This window comes from Arvicola amphibius, chromosome 1 (genome assembly GCF_903992535.2).
Source record: "Arvicola amphibius chromosome 1, mArvAmp1.2, whole genome shotgun sequence".
Taxonomy (NCBI): Eukaryota; Metazoa; Chordata; class Mammalia; order Rodentia; family Cricetidae; genus Arvicola; species Arvicola amphibius.
In genome coordinates, this window is record NC_052047.1 from 15991446 (window position 1) to 16008720 (window position 17275).

A 17275-nucleotide genomic window follows, 5' to 3' on the forward strand; every position below is an offset into this window, starting at 1 on the left:
ATGTTTTTTAAAAAGGCAATCGGGTTTCACCATCAAATTCCAGGCATTTTTGCGCAAAATATTCAAAAGCAAGCGTTACCTCATTCTGTTACAGTTGGGCCCCTAATAGGTGTCCTGTCCTGCTCTTCAGGCCAGGGTCTTCTACTGGTTAGTCTCATTCCTAAGCAAAGGATGGTTCCAGTCATTCTGGGGTATAAACGTGGAGGCCCAGAACCAGAAAATGACTACACCACTGAGAAACAGCTTTCCTGCCTGTCTTGGGCACCTCAAGAGCTCAACTCAGCTGCAGAAAGTTCCACAGACTAAATCTCTGTGCTGTAGTGCCTCTAATGAATAAGCATGCCAGAGCATGGCCCAAGGACAGGGGGCTTGTGAGAAAACTCCAAGAAAACAAGACAAGAGTCATGTGACCTCAAACTTGTTCCTTCATAAACATTGAATTGTCCTTGGAATGTGCTTTCGTGCCCTCCCCGGGGTAGCAGATACGAGTGAGTTTTCAGATTATTTGTTACTATTGTTATTTGTTTCAATGCCTCTATGGAAAGATAGATGATAAATTAGTTACAACACTGATAGCTAAGATTAAAAACTTCCCTTTCAACACAGTTTTCCAAATCCTTAGCCAAACCAGTTGAAGACAATGCTAATAAAGTCAGTTATAAGACTGACTTCAGTCTCTGTTAGGTTACCTTCATTATTTGTGTTTATTTGTGTGAAAGGAGAGAAATTAAGAAGAAAGAGGTTTTAGCTTAATTGTGGGACTGTAATTTTTACTGTTGTTTAGAGTTGAATGGATTTCCCTACTTGCAGTCTCCATAATTTTCAACAGGCCTGCATCAGGTCCTATAGCTCTCAAGCTCAGAAGTTCTGTAAGAAGGAAAATACCCAACTGGCTTCAGTGTCTGAATATTAAGATGAAATATATAATATAGATATTATCACAATTAGCATAAGTACTTGAATAATTTCACCTATATGTTGTTAATAAAAATTACAAATGTTCTTATTAATAGGCGAAAAATGCCTTTGGAGTCTTTTGTTGAGAACATATGCATTTTTGCCTTCTGTGCATTTTTACCTTGAATCAAGAGCACTGCCCAAGAGTCTCAAGTCTGTCCCCACCTCCAACACACTCCCCTTCCTTACTCCCCCCACATAAATATTTGGCATTTTCTTTTGGGTTAAATGCATTAAGACATAAAATAGAAAAGCAATATATCAACAGCATAAAATAAATATTCAGAAAGCATGGAAAAAACTGTAGTGAACATGCATTTCTCTGAGTATCTAGAAGCTACCATGGGAGGATCTGCTCCTGTCACATCTGCTGACTAAGGCATTCCTCTCCCTCTAGAGACCACAAAGATCTCAGGTTGACCAAGAACTGTCAAGCCTGGAGGTATATTTCTCCAAACTGATTCCAATTCTACAATTGTAATTCCCACTGTATACTAACTCTATGGTTGTAGCGTTTGGATGACTTTTCTAACCCATCTCTGGCAAGTACATGTGCCTATAAACACTTTCTGTTTTACCTACTTCATTATAATAATTTAAAACTACATTTAATAAGTCACTACTCCTATGACTTATAAAGACATTTTTATGGAACACTGAGCAAGTGTGTGAAAAAGATTGCTACTCTACTGCTAAGCATGAAGAACCACTGGTCCTCAGGGAGACTGGACCTTAAATTCAAAAGTATTATAGAATTTCTGAAGAAATGCTTTTAGCCATTTTGAGCAAAAGTCCATTACCGGTATCACTCTATTGTTCTTACCGACATGAAATAAGTTTTTCAGTTTTCTTCGTCTAGTTTCTCAAAATTCAATTGATTTTACTTCAAATCGCTGCTGTATTGTGAGCTGCAGGCATCAGAATTTCTCAGCAACTAGTTATCGATTAGGATTAGAGCTTCCCCCACTGTATTCCAGAACTACCTCAGGCATGAGTGTAATTATCTGCAATGATTTTTTTTGTCACTTAACCATAATAAGGAGATTCAGAAGTTTAAATGACATAGGTTTTTATAGAGGTTAAATTCTGTTTTTCTACACAGCTTTATAATTCCATTACTATTTCAAAAACAGCAGAATCAGAGGAGAACTCAATCCCTGAACACATAGTTACTGAGGACTTGTGTTGGGCACATCACCAGGTCTGTGACTACAAAAATGAGTGAAGCCCTGGATTTCTTGTGATCTCCAAGAAGGGATAAATGAAAAAGGACAATATGACTATCACATGCCTTGGGATGCAAATTATATGTGAAAGCATATAAATAACCTGATATTCCTTCTTGAATTTCTGTAGTGAAAAGCTAAAGGGTGATCTACAAGGCCACAAAATAATAGATTTCTTAGAATTGCTGTTTTAAGCATAATATTTAAATGAATACTTGGGGCAACGTTGCAAGAATGAGATCATCACTTTTGATATGTGAGAAAACTTTCTTTTCTCAAGAAGACAAATGAGCACACTCAGACTCAGAGGATTAAGGAGCTTGTACAGATATTAAACTAGATTGAGAATCAAGTTGAAAGCATGACGAGAAATTAGGTTAAATTTCTATATTTTTCTTATCCTACGTTTTTCCTAATAGTATTTATGATGGGCACAATACCCTGAATATGCTGAATCTTACCTCATATTCCATTTCATATAGAAATAATTACACTCAACATTTCAATAAGAGGTTCTCATCAAATTTTTATGAGTCAAGATCACGGAATATGAGTGAAGGTCTCTATAATTGCTGCCTGCTGCCCACTCCCCACTATCATGCCTCTCCACCATGATGGACCCTTATCACTTTGAAACCATAAGCCCAAATAAACTATTTCTTGTGTAAGTTGCTTTAGTTATAGTATTTTGTCCGAGCAACAACAAAGAAATGAAAACACATATAGATGTTATAAAACTGATATTTTCTCTGATTACAAATCTAATCAGTGTTTTAATTTTAGACTGAATACTTCAAAACTATGAATACATAAAACTGTTATGTACTGTGCTTGTCCTCACAGGGCATTTTCCATCTTCAACTACAATGATTTTGTAAAGCATGTTTCCTATTAATAAATGAGCTGCTTTAACCCTGGCATAAAATAAACTCTACCACTACTGGTGTAGGAGGTCCTTCTGTATTTGTGTTGCTTTCATTGGTTGAATAAAGAAACTGCCTTGACCCAGTTGATAAGGCCGAACTCAGGTAGGCGGGGAAGGCAGAACAGAATGGTGGGAAGAAGGGAAGTATGGCAGATGCCATGGTTCTCCTGCCCAAGAGGGACGCTGGTTAGACTCTTTCCCGGTAAGCCACAACCTCATGGTTACATACAGATTATTAAAAATGGGTTAAATCAAGATGCGAGAGTTAGCCAATAATAGGCTAGAGATAATGGGCTAGGCAGTGTTTAAATAAATACAGTTTCTGTGTAATTATTTTGGGTGTAAGCTAGCCAGGCGGCTGGGAAAGAACAAAGGGGCCCTGCGCTCCTAAAACACATTAGTACTTTGGGATGCCTGTGAAGGTTACCCAGAGGGGGAAAAAGATATTTAAGTAAGACCTAAAAAAATAATAACCTGTTTATCTAGAACCCTTCCATAATTTTTATACTCAATTAAAATGTTATAAAACTGCTTTTGAATGTATAGATTAACTCTCAGGAAAGCAAAAGAACATTTCATGAGGAAAACAGGGACCAGGAAGATAAAAAGATCTCAGCAAGTTGTAACAGGTATTCATATTAACTGCCCCAAATGTCAAAGGAGAAAACACAAGGTCTTCCTGTGACGGGGCATGAAAAAGCTCAGAAGCCTCACATTCCTGGGTGCCTTCATATTGCACCTTAGAAAATGTGTAGAATCAAGTACAATAAAAGAGAAACCTGTCAAAAAAAGTTGCCTACTTCTGCTTTGCCTCTGGGTAAAAAACAAAAATGTTTCAGTCGAGAATGTGACCATGGACTAAACTCGCACAGCTTTGGAGATTAAATTCTTAGGCTCTTTCTTTCTGTAGCATTTACAAGTTGAGCATATTCAAGTAAATTGCGTGAGCATTACAAGAATCTAGTCTGGAGGAAAAGTGGCAAACCAATCCTCCAAGAATTCTTCTCAGAAGAGTTCAAAACCAAGATTTCACATGGAACAGAGGTCAAACAAAATGTCAACTTTTAAAAAGTTATAGCTTCACTGATTTCCAAAGTGGTTGCACAAGTTTGCCTTCCCACACGCAATGGATGAGTGTTCCCCTTACTCCACATCCTCTCCAGCAAAAGCTATCATTGGTGTTTTTGATTTTAGCCATTCTGACAGGTTTAAGATGGTATCTCAAAGTTGTTTTGATTTGCATTTCCCTGATTGCTAAGGAGGTTGAGCATGCCCTTAAGTGTCTTTTGGCCATTTGAACTTCTTCAGTTGAGAATTCTCTGTTCAGATCAGTACCCCATTTTTTTAATTGGGTTAATTAGCATTTTGAAGTCTAATTTCTTGAGTTCTTTATATATGTTGAAGATCAGACCTTTGTCTGTTGCGGGGTTGGTGAAGATCTTCTCCCAATCAGTAGGCTGCCTTTTTTGTCTTAATGACAGTGTCATTTGCTTTACAGAAGCTGCTCAGCTTCAGGAGGTCCCATTTATTCAATGCTGCCCTCATTGTCTGTGCTATAGGGGTTATACGTAGGAAGTGGTCTCCTGTGCCCATATGTTGTAGACTATTTCCCACTTTCTCTTCTATCAGGTTCAGTGTGTTCAGATTGATATTGAGATCTTTAATCCTTTTGGACTTGAGTTTTGTGCAATGGTGATAGATATGGATCTATTTTCATTCTTCTACAGGTTGACAACCAGTGTGGCAGTTTCTCAGGAAATTCGGGATCAACCTACCTCAGGATCCAGCAATACCACTCCTGGGAATATACCCAAGAGATGCCCTATCATACTATAAAAGCATTTGTTCAACTATGTTCATAGCAGCATCATTTGTAATAGCCAGAACCTGGAAACAACCTAGATGCCCCTCAATGGATGAATGGATAAAGAAAGTATGAAATATATTTGCATTAGAGTACTACTCAGCAGTGAAAAACAATGACATATTGAATTTTGCATGCAAATGGATGGAAATAGAGAACACTATCCTGAGTGAGGTAACCCTGACCCAAAAAGATGAATATGGTATATACTCACTCATTAGTGGATTCTAGCCATAAGTGAAGGACATTGAGTCTATAATTCATGATCCTAAAGAAGCTAAATAGGAAGGTGAACCCCCCACCAAAAAAAAACATGTAGTTATCCTCCTGGATATTGTAAGTAGACAAGATATCCAGGCAAAAATGGAGAGCTTGGGGTGGGGGTGGGATGGGGGTAAGAAGAGAAGGGGAGAGAGAAGTGAGAAGGGGAGGATAGGGAGAACTTGGGGAAATGGGACAGTTGGGATGGAGGAGGAGTGGATATGGGAACAGGGAAGTATATATCTTAATTAAGGGAGCCATTTGAGGGTTGGCAAGAGACAAGACTCTAGAGGGGTTCCAAGGTCCCCAGCTTGTTCCTTGAGCAGCTGAGGAGAGGGCGCCTAAACTGGCCCTATACTATAGCCACTCTGATGAATATCTTGTATACCACCATAGAACCTTCATCTGGCGATGGATGGAGATAGAAACAGAGACCCACATTGGAGCACTGAACTGAGCTCCCAAGGTCCAAATGAGGAGAGGTGCCATTTGTAATTCTGTACCACTAAAAAGAATCCCTGATTCCTATAATTGAGATTTTAAAATGTTAGGGGGAAAAAGTGCTAAACCTAATTTTTTACCCTATATAAGTAAAATATAGGTAATGAGATAACATTTCTCATCAATATATTTATGGAAAAATAGCTTCTATAAGTGTGTAAAATCCCATAAATTTTAATTTTTAGTGAGCTGAAAGTTGATTTTAGTGAAACCCAATTACACTGTTACGTTCTAGAAATAAATTTAAAACTCAAACATTTGTCTATTCTCCATCTTGTCTCAATCTATAGGCGACTACACAATGCCATTTCCTCATCACTGAGAACATGTGTGAGCAGCAGATGGGACCTGTCTGCTGCCAGCCTATTTGCTCTTGTTTCTTCATTTTTTTTCTATAAAAATATAGACAATTCATTAATTGTCAGTCCATACACAGCAGCATTTTTATACTTTAGTCTTATGGAATATTACCGCTTTTTCACATCTGTGGGAACTGATAGATTAAACATCAACAATAACAGTAATAGCAACAACTACTACTTGAATATTCCCATAGTCCAGATGCTAAGAACTACCTCATTTAATCTCTACAATGGTGCTATAGTAATTCTTACTATAGTGACTCATTAAGTTTGCATGGCAGTAGGTAGAAGTGACAATGCCTCAGCAAGCAACTATAAAGGGTGGTTTTCAACCTATGGGGTTGCAAACCCCTTGGGGGTCCAACAACCCTTTCACGGGGCTCTCATATCAGACATCTTACATATCAGATATCCACATTATGATTCATAACAGTAGCAAAATTACAGTTATGAAGTAGCCATGAAAATAGTTTTATGGCTGGGGTCACCACAACATGAGGAACTATATTAAAGGGTCACAGCCTTAGGAAGGTTAAGAACCACTGTATTTAAAGATGAAATTATTTGACGACTTTCTTTATGTTCAAATTGGGTACAATCTTACAGAGCTAGGAGGGTGTTTTAGGTTACAATAGCAGTAAGGCAATCTCTCCACAGGAATCTGGGGATACCTGGTGGTGTGAAGGCACACTTTCAACAATCTGAGTTTTCTCTAAAACCTCTTAAAAGTATATTTTCATTTCTAAAATCACTCAGATGTTTCAAGGCTATTCTGTGTCAATTTGATGACCTGTACATTAAGATTTCAGGACCTAGATCCTAATTTATTGTGAACATGGAAAAAGTGCCAAGCAACATGTTCATCTTTCTAAGCTTATGATAAAAAGAGAAAGAGAATTAACAAATTAAAGATAATTCTCAGCCAAGGAAGGCTAACCGACCTTCGTAGTGTTTTAAAATTGAGAGCTAAGAACTGAGGTGTCGCAAGGAATTCATTGGAAGAAACAAGCTGAGCTCAAGAGAAAAAGCACAGCATACAGAGAGGCAATGTCAGCAAAAGTAGCTGCATGTATCAAGTCAAATTTATCTTATTAAAATGCCGTTTAGCCTTTAGATTGTTTGTATCTGGTTGTTAAATTTGATTGAAATTATAGCTTTCCATATTCACAAAATGTAAAGTAACTTGAATTAGTTTTATGTCTAAGCACAATTAAATGTATGAGAGTGGTATGCATACAGGTATACTTACTACGTGCATGTGGAATCTCAAAGTTAATGCTGAGGATCTTCCTTGATCCCTCTCCACCCTGTATACTGAGGCAGTAACTCGCTGAACCTGAAACTCCCTGTCCTGGCTAGTTTGGCTCACACCTTTTTCTGGGGATTCCATATCTAAGCATGAGGCATGCTAGTTTCAAGGTGGGCCCCATGTACACCCTACTTTTAAGTGAGTTTCGGAGATCCAAATTCTGATCCTGACATTTGGGCAGCAAGCACTTTACTTCTGAGCCACCTCTCAGTTGTATATTTAAATATTCTTCTAAACACCCCAGGACTCAGAATATATCTCAGTGGTAGAGCACTTCCTGTCCTGGAGAGACCCTAAGTTCAAGTCCCAGCAATGAAAAAAGAAATCCAATAATTCCTTGTGTCTTAGTATGCCTTTATAGATTACTAAATTTTTTTAATCTATTTTCCCTACATCTAATGATGAACCAGCATGCCTCCATTTTAGGCTTAAAAGCCATTTTATAGAATGGAGCAACTTGGTTCATTCCTGTTTATGATTAAATCTCTGTTTCTCAAACATTGTTCCATGTTCTGCCTGTAACATTAACAACAAATGGTTCTGTACTGCCTGTTCCAGGAAATAGCCACCATGCCTTTGTTCCAAAAAGCTGTTGTAACCATCTTGCAACTCTGCCTTTGTTTCAAAAGCTTGTTATGTCTATCTTGTTATAACCACCTTGTTATGTTCTGTTTCTGAAACCCCACATATTTTGCCTGCCAACTCCCTCTTTTGGAAACCCCCTATGCTTGAGCTATAAAAACCCTGTCTTCCTCACATCTGAGGCTGACCTCCTAAACCACATCAAAATTTAAAACACTTGCTCTATTAAATGATGAAATGACAAAGTCTGGATCCCGGGAGCTCCAATACTAATCTGATAGTATTTCGTGCCCCTCATTTACTTCAGAAACCACAAAGAGTCCCCAACTTGAACTTGAAATTTTCATTCTCATAATATTTCATTTTTGCTGATCCAATGTAATTCCCCGCTCTCTCTCTTAGTTTATTGGAGGTCTCTTACTATAATTATCAGAGACTAGGTGACTAACAAGATAGGCATTCATTTCTCAGAATTCCAGAGCCCGAGGAGTACAGGATCATCAGGCCAGTATATTTGAATCACTGGTAACTATTCTCTTTCTGGTCTATAGATGGCATGTTTTCATTGATATATATCATCATATAAGGCACAGAGTACAAGTACTCTCTTACAAGTATGTAACCCAGTCTTGGGGACTCCCTGCTAATTGGTGATTACGTAACAGCCTAATCTCAATACTCCAGGCACTAGAGTCCCCACACGTGGATTCTGAAGTGACATGTTCATCCAATCCAAGCATTCATTTAAATATCCATTCTTGCTCTCAAATTCTTTTAACCAGTCCAATTTTCCTCAGAATATCTTTCTCTCCCTGACTCAAATTATGCTTTGTACCTGATAACAGTGAACTGTCTTGTCAATGGAGATGGTTGATGGAAATGTTTGACTGGTTTGTCAATGTTGATATCAAATTATCTTGTCAATGGAAGTGGTTGATGATGAACTGTCTTGTCAATGTTGACATCGAATTGTCTTGTGAATGGAGGTTGGCTGCTGCTACTTTACTTATTCAGTCTTGATTAAGTATAAACACATTTATTAATTGTGACACTCAGTGTCTGTGCTACTGTGGTTCTATTTGGGAAGTGGTCTCCTGTGCCAAAGTGTTCAAATGTACTTCCCACTTTATCTTCTATGAGGTTCAGTGTGGTTGGTTTTATGTTGAAGTCTTTTATCTATTTGGATTTAAGTTTTGTGCATAGCGATAGATAAGGATCTATTTGCGTTCTCCTACATGTCGATATCTAGTTATGTTAGCACCATTTGTTGAATATGCTTTCTTTTTTCCATTTGATATTTTTTGCTTCTTTGTCAAAAATCAGGTGTTCGTAGGTGTTTAGATTGATGTCTGGGTCTTTGATTCAGTTCCATTGGTCCTCCTGTCTGTTTTTCTGCCAATACTAGGCTGTTTTCATTATTGTAGCTCTATAGTAGAGTTTGAAGTCAAAGATAGTGATGCCTCCAGCAATTACTTTCCTGTACATGATTATTTTAGCTATCCTGCTGTTTATTTTTTAAATTTTATATAACTAGAATCATTAGTATTTATTTCTTTATATTGGAATTCTTTTATTGTTCAAGATGTCTTATTTCAAGGATATTAAATATATGAGTACTGTATTTATATGTTTCCACCACTTCTCTCTCACCCCTCCAATGCTCTCCATGTCCCTTCTCACCTCCCACCACCCTTCAAATTTGTTATCTGTTCTTTAATTATATATATATATATATATATATATGTGTGTGTGTGTGTGTGTGTGTGTGTGTGTGCTTCTGTGTGTATACATAAATATATATATATATATTTGCTTGTATTTTTATGCAATATATTATATATTTGCTTGCCTTTATGGTTTTGCTATTGGGACACAGTGGAACCTCCAAGAAATAAGGCCAGGAAAAAGGTTCTTGGAGTTTTACAACTAAGGTAGTTATCATGGGATCCCAAGTTCATTTATAGAACAAGGTTGTTATAAAATGAGAAAGCCTGGCTCCTTTCATACAAACACAAATGAAGTGTTCCCTCTGAGACACACACACACACACACATGCATACATACATGTGCGTGCACACACGCATGTATAAATGCACACTGACGTACACATACACACAAACAAAGGCTTTTGATGAAGGCTTGGTCTCCATGTGGTGACACTATTGAGAGGTACTTTGATCAATCAGGAGGGTACTAGTGTCATCAATACATTAATCCCCTGATAAGTTGATAGCCTTCTAGGGTGTATTTTCTGGTTACTGGGAGTGGTCACTGAGGGTAGAAGCAAGGCTTTGAAAGGTCTGTCACCAGTCATTCTTCTGTCTCTTCCCTTCTCCTTCTCTTTATCTTTCCTTATCCTACTCTACCCCTGCCTTTGGACTTCTATGAGGTGAATGGTTTCCCCTCTTTATCTCCTTCTACATTATACACTCTCACCACAGGCCCAAAAACATTGGCACAAATGACCATGGATTAAATCTTCTAAAGCTATGAGCTTTCAGAAAAGAAACCCTTTACTCTCTTAGTTACTTACACGAGTTATTTTGTCTCAATGAAAGGCTAGTGTAATTTCTCTTCTGCTTTTGAATTGGTCCTTCCCTGTCTTCCACACTTTTGCCCTCTCGCTAGAGCCTGAACCAAGATATTTTGAGCATCAGCCTCCAAAGTTGTGTGCTAAACAAACTTATTTTCGTCTTGTACAGCTTTTCCTGGGTAGTCTGTTGTTATAATAAAACAAAACAGACTAGTACATTTTGAACCATTTAAGATATATTAATTTAACATTATACTCCCCTTTACCTCAGTAAGGGTGATATTCTGTTCAAGGTGCTAACATCATGAATAAAATAGAGAAAAATCTTTGCTGTATAACGTAGCTGACATTTCTACACTAGAGAGAAGTGTAATAACTAGACATGCACATAGGTAGTTTTTCAGGTGCTGGGAACGCTAAGAAGAAGAATGCAGACCATGAGAAGGAGCTGTGACTTCTATACTAATAACAGGGAGAATCTCTGATTGGGTGGCACATTAGTGGGGACCTGAATGCCATGGAGAAATGAGTCTGTGAAGACAGAAAGGCAGAGCTGACTCTGAGCCCTGTGTGTCACAGCCTGCAAAAACCAAAACAAACAGGAGCGATGTGGCTGGAGCAGAACTAAATGGTACTAGAAAGAGACTGTGGAGATGGGAGTGGGGGTAGGGTAGAGTGTATGAAGTGCTTTCAGGTTTTATTCTGAATGATAAGGAAGCCATTGATAGTGTTATGTATTTTTTTTTTTTGCTAAGTCTCTATCATTCTATTTACCAATAAGATTCGAGAGTCAGATGCTGGGGTGAAAGCCAGTAGCTCAGAGAAGCTGAGAAGCAACCAGCTGACCTTCCTTTATGACTAGAGCCCCAGCAAGAGAGCATCTCTCCAGTGATGCCAAACCAAAAGGACGGCAAAACTCCAAATCCCTCCCTACTCCTTCCTGTGCATCTCCCTCCACCTTCCTTTCCCCTCCTTACAGTCTTTGACTAATTCCTATCAACTACTTGCTGGCTCCACCCCTGATCCAAAGTTGATTTTATTAACACAGTCTCAGGTTTCACAGTGTGATCAAATATCCTGCAAGAAGAGACTTTGAGCAGAGAAGTGGAAGCATCTGGTCTAGCCTACAGAAGAAACCAACGCAACTGTTGACTTGATAAAAAGGCAACTTTGGTGGGAACTCAGACAGCAAAGAGACAGGGAGACCAGCTAGGTCTCTAAATAGCCAAAGTCCATTTGAAAGGTAAAGTTGCATTCAGTTGGGATGGTTTTAATTTAATGCTATTATTTGTGCCCAGGTATCGTTATGACATATAGAAGGCACAGTTGACAGAACTCTCTCACAAACTAGTTTTAGGATATGAGGAAAAAATGGGAGAATAGAAAATTCATTTGTCCCACACTGTGAGAAAGCAGGTGTGGGATAGGGAGTATAATCTACATTCGGTTTTTCCAATGTTGACAGTGGTTTCGGGATTCAAGTGAGAGACCATGTGCAAGTGGGGGTTATGGTCTAGGTCTCAAACCCTGGAAGGGGTGAAAGAGCAAGTAGATGGAAGAAGATGGAGCTTAGGTGTTTGGCACAGCTCTTCAAAGTCAGGAAGACAAAAACTATCATACTAAGTGAACAAACATTGTAATGGGAAGTGCCATGCAGCCAGAGGGTGGGGAAGCAGGGTGGTAGGCATGGCAGCTAACTGAAAGAGGCCTAAGAAAGAAGTAAAGAAAAAAATGTCAAAGGTGCCAAACCCTGCTGGTGAATTAAGGGGAGATTGTTGATGGGCACAGGGTGAAAAAGTCACAGGTGACTATAAACACATACATCACAGTCCAGTTTATAGAAACTTGCTCTGTAATTTTCAGTATTACACATCCCAAGATTCCCGGCCTTTGTTTGCTTTGTTTATGCTATGGCAATTTCAGAGCTTCCCTATAAAATGACAGGGAAAATAAAGCTCAAAACCGATATGGAGAGACTGTTCTCTCCTCCCTGGTGCCACAGGAAAGCAGGCCTTTATAAAATTAGTGGAATGATTAGCCTTAGGGATGCCTCCTGGTGCCGTTCAAAAGAGGGCAACTGCTTGGCACACACTGATGCTACTTTTGAGAGTGGGAGCATAGGAAAAGTCTTCTTGCAGTTTTTTTTTTCCTATTTTCTGTTCCAAAACCATTTACCTGATTTTAGTGTAAAGATCAGTTTCTCAGAAGAGCAGTGGCTAACTTGCGGGTCATATGTCAGTGGCAACCTGTAGTTCCTTATAACACTAACTCTAATCCATTATTGATTCATCCGTGTGATCAGTGCATTCACTATTAGCTGTGCAAACGCTCTCTTTACACCAAACTTATACTCCAGCCAGCCTGGAAGCAAGGTTCAGATAACCCCACAATTATCTTATTATTATGATCAATAATGCATTAGAAGTGCTGATTTTTTATAAGTGATTTAATCAGGAGCACCTAAACGTATTTGCATTGAAAGCAGCTATCTTATCCCAACCAAATAATATCCCCTTCAATTGAAATTGTATTCATTATAAATTTTGCTGGTTATTACATATTACATATTAAGAGAGGGTTTGGAGGGAGGAAAGGGGAAACTGATGTAATTACACTGTAAATAAAATTTTATTTTAAAAATCTTTGTTTTCTTATTTACTAGCTCTTTGACAAATATGTAAGTATAAAAGATTTGTTAAGTTTCATATTTATCAGGTTCAAAATGAATTATAAAGAAATAATTTAATCAAGTTGGCATATCGATGTGAGCCTGAGTCTGCTCAGGCTGCCAGAAGAAAACAACATGCCAAGATAAATTAAGGAATATTAAATGGACATTAAAGATTAAGCAGACATTTGTCTTCTCACGTTGTAGAGCTTAGAAGACTGAGATGATGGTGAAGGCATGGCTAGATTCTGACAAGGCTCTCCTACATCTTAGCGATGCCCACCCTTTGTGCTGTGTCCTGGTAATGAAGAAAGCTGGCATGCACTGATATAGCTCTTCCAGGACACCCAAGCCGTGTGTGGTCTCACACTCATGACTTCTAAATCTAACTGCCTCCCAAAGGCTCCATTTCAAGATACCACTGCACTGGAAGTTAGGGCTTCAAAATATGCATTTGGGAAAATAATTTGACTCATAATAACTCATTAATTATATTTCTAAAATCCTGGGGGGAAAGGGAATAATTTCTTCATGAAATGTGTGTCTCTGCCTTTATTTCCCTAAGCAAAGAATGAGTCAGATGTTTATCAAATAAAGGGTAAGAATTAAGGAGTCCACCAATAAAAGAAAAGGAATTTAGCCTCTGAAAGTGCTCATCTCAAATAAACTATCATCTCTTAAGTTTCTAAAATAAAAAATGATATCAATAGCAATAACTACCTCCTGTATCACCCACAATTTGTTAAGCATAGTTGTCATGCATACTAAGGAAATACTTTGCAAATATAATTTCATTTCTGATGCTATTTAATAAGATTTAAAACAATTCAGACAGCTATTTCTCCTCATTTTATGGATGAGAAACATGAACCTTTCGGGTTAATTCAACTGAATATTAAGACATAAAAGTGAGCCTCACCTTTTGCTAAAACTTGCCTAAGTTCTCTGAAAACAATGTCAGAAATACCATGAGACAATGACATAGCAATGGCTGTGGTATGCAGCAAGGACATGATCTGAAGAAAGAGCACGGAGAAAATAATCATGAAACAAAAGTCTCTTACTGTTGGGCACTGTCTTGTTCCTCCTATCATAGATGTTAGGAGAAAAATAATTAACAGAACTCAAGTAACAGAGAGAGAGGGAGGGGGAGGGAGGGAAGAAGGGAGAGAGAGAGGAAGGGTAGGGGGAGAGAGAGGGAGAAAGTCACAGGGAGTTAGAATGATTTCAGACTTTTGGGGGCTTCATTACTGGGCAGGCCCACCTGTCCAGGAAACACAGAGCTGTATTTGCTATAATCATGTATCACTTTGTTCAAAACCTTCAAAAAGCTGAAGATTCCTCTGACTAGATTCTGAGTATGGTTCAGATCCACAGAGCCTTTGACACTCCCGAATTATTTGCTGTTCCTTCCAGGTACCTGAAACATTTCTTGGAATTGTGAAATAGAAGTAACACAACAAGAAACTGTCTGTGTTGAGTTCTGTTATGCCAAAGGACAGGTGCACACTAAATGCTTGATGTGTGACACATACTCAAAACCAAAATGGTTTGACGTGTGAAAATACACCAGTCTAAAGCCACTAAAGTGTGCACTATAGAGATTCCAGAAGGGGCAGAAATGTGTTCTAAGCCAATTTCCTTCATTATCACAATCACACAAGTTTGTTAGAGAAATTCGATCATCAAAATAAATGATCCTTGTAGCTGTTTCTCCAAATCTTTGCAAAACATCTTGGGGGCAATTAGACCCAAAATCTCAGGTTCCAACAGGGATCTAATTAAACTCTGCTCTTCAAATGGCTGAGAACCTTAGGGTTTGAGATGTCATACTGTTTTCAAATCCTGGAAAGCCCAGAATCTTACATTTAAAAAAAAACTAATGTAGATTTTTAAACATCTTTTGCAAGTGTAGATTTTCTAAATTGAAATCTCTGACAGCGAGCCTGGGAAAAAGCTCTGTCACACATACTTTCTATGATTCCAAAGTTACTGCTGACAATGGTCACAATAACTGTAGCTCTAGTCAGAGTAGGTATATGTCAGCGTGTGTGCCATTTCATAGTCTGATAAAAATATTGTGAAAACAGATGAATTCTTTGTATAAATATTATGTAAATTATAGTTAACTTACTGAAAAAAAGCATTTTTTATTTTTATAGTTAAACAGATAAACTTGATTCACAAACCTTTACTTTTCTGGAATAAGCACATATATATGTTTATTTATGTGCTTTGTGTACGAAGATAAATTAAAGCACAGAACGGCACAAGCATCTCTCCAATATAAGAAGATTTAAAAACTATAGGCATAAAGATCAATGAGGCACACACAGAAAGAACTTTTCAAAGCACCTTCCTTAGCAGAAAGATTTGCACAGAAAAAAAATGCCTCTTTCATAAACTAAGCTAAAGCCTCCTTCTATTAACAATACACCATAGGACTGTTTATTTCTACTTATTCAGAAAAACATCCCAAGGGCAACTAATAAATAGTAACTGTATCACGTTCTCAAGATTTTCAAGGGTACTGGCTGCCAGGAGTCAAGATAAAAGAAGGGGGCACCTCCCTGAAATAAGCAGTTCGTTCTACTAGGGTGAAATTGAATTTTAATGTAATTTTTATTTGGATTTCTCTGAAGACTGAGGATGGTGAACATTTTTTCATATGTTTATTGGACATAAAATAAGATTACATGAAATTAGAAAGCTCCTTCAAGGCAAACAAAACAACAGTCAACAGACAATCTGCAGAACAGCATCAGTGCATAGAGTAAGGGTTCAGAATCGGGGGTCCCCCCAGTGTAGAGTAACTAGAAGGCAGCTGGAAATGTTGGAAGAGTGGAAATGAAGACCAGGAAGCAGTCCCGCAGTCGGCATTCAAACACAACAGCGTGTAAAGTGGTCAGCATTCACACTCAACACTGCGTAAATCTGACACAAAACGTGGTAACTGGGTTGCATCCAAAATGCTCTTCACTGGAAACGTTCCCAATGCAGAAATGAAAACTGCCTTAACATTTCATGCCACTTCATTCCAAATGGCCACAAAAATAAACAGCATACGGTTGCAAGAAGATTGAGGGGGGCAGGGGAAGGAAGAACTCACACACAACCCGTGAGAGTGTGAGTGAATCCCACATCGAAACAGGGCAGGAGGGGGCTCCTCAAACCGCTAAAAGCAGCAGCAGCATTTAGCCCAGCTGGACCACCCGAGGTTTAGCTTATCCTGCAGACACCTGTGCACTGTATGTCACGTTACTATGCGTCACAGCCGAGATACGGATCAGACACCGTACCAACCAAAACGTGAGTGTGCGAGAATATAGCATAAGCACACAGCAGGGCATTATTCAGCTAGAGAAAAAAATGGTATCTTCTTCAGAATTGCCTTGTCCATTGAAGAAAGCCAGACTGACAGAGATGAGGATCTCATAGATGGGATCTAGGGGGGTAAATGAATCAAACTGGACTATTGGGGAAGAGGATGCAGATGGGGAATAAATATAGGTAATAGGGAGAACAAATATGGTCAAATTACACCATACTCATGCCACAGTGAAGCCTTCTGTACAATTAATATACACTCAAAACAACACAAATAGGAAACAGAACAGTTGTCTAGTTGTCTACTGTACTGATTTGGTCAAACACTAATCCAGGGAGGTGACCACTGGACACAGTCATTGCCATAACTACACTAGGTCACTCTCAGGCCATTTGTCCCCTTCACTCTTGGAGTCAAGATCCTGCAGTTACTGTGAATTCCAGGAAGTACAGAACCAATCAATAAATGTCATCGTGAATAAGGACTGAAACTTCACCTGAGTCATGGAAGCCTGGCAAGACAGATGACCCCCAAATGATGGCAATTACCTATTCTTGAGGATGAGGCTCCATCCAGAGCAAGAGTGATCACTTCCTGAAAGCCAGGTTGCTTTCATGTAGGAATAATAACTCCAGACTCCTCAGCAGAACCAGAGCTGAGCTAGCAATCAGATCACTCACCTGGCCAAGACTGTCTGTCCTGTCCACTTTGAATATTCAACCCCCTCCTTTCTCTGCTTTTTTTGCTATAAAAAAAGTT

The 17275-nt window shown here is 38.6% G+C and overlaps 1 protein-coding gene across 2 annotated transcripts in view; it reads right to left on the reverse strand.

The window, feature by feature from the left end:
* The window catches only part of Npffr2 (neuropeptide FF receptor 2), a 157383-nt gene that overhangs the window by 130673 nt on the left and 9435 nt on the right, over window positions 1-17275 (reverse strand). The window contains exon 1 of one of the 2 annotated variants that reach the window (XM_038343725.1): window positions 80-162. The exons of the other annotated variant lie outside the window; for it this stretch is intronic. Coding sequence (XP_038199653.1) covers window positions 80-84 — 5 coding nt within the window. The 5' untranslated portion in view covers window positions 85-162. Of the gene's footprint in view, window positions 1-79; window positions 163-17275 lie in introns of those variants that run through there. 2 annotated transcript variants of the gene reach the window in all.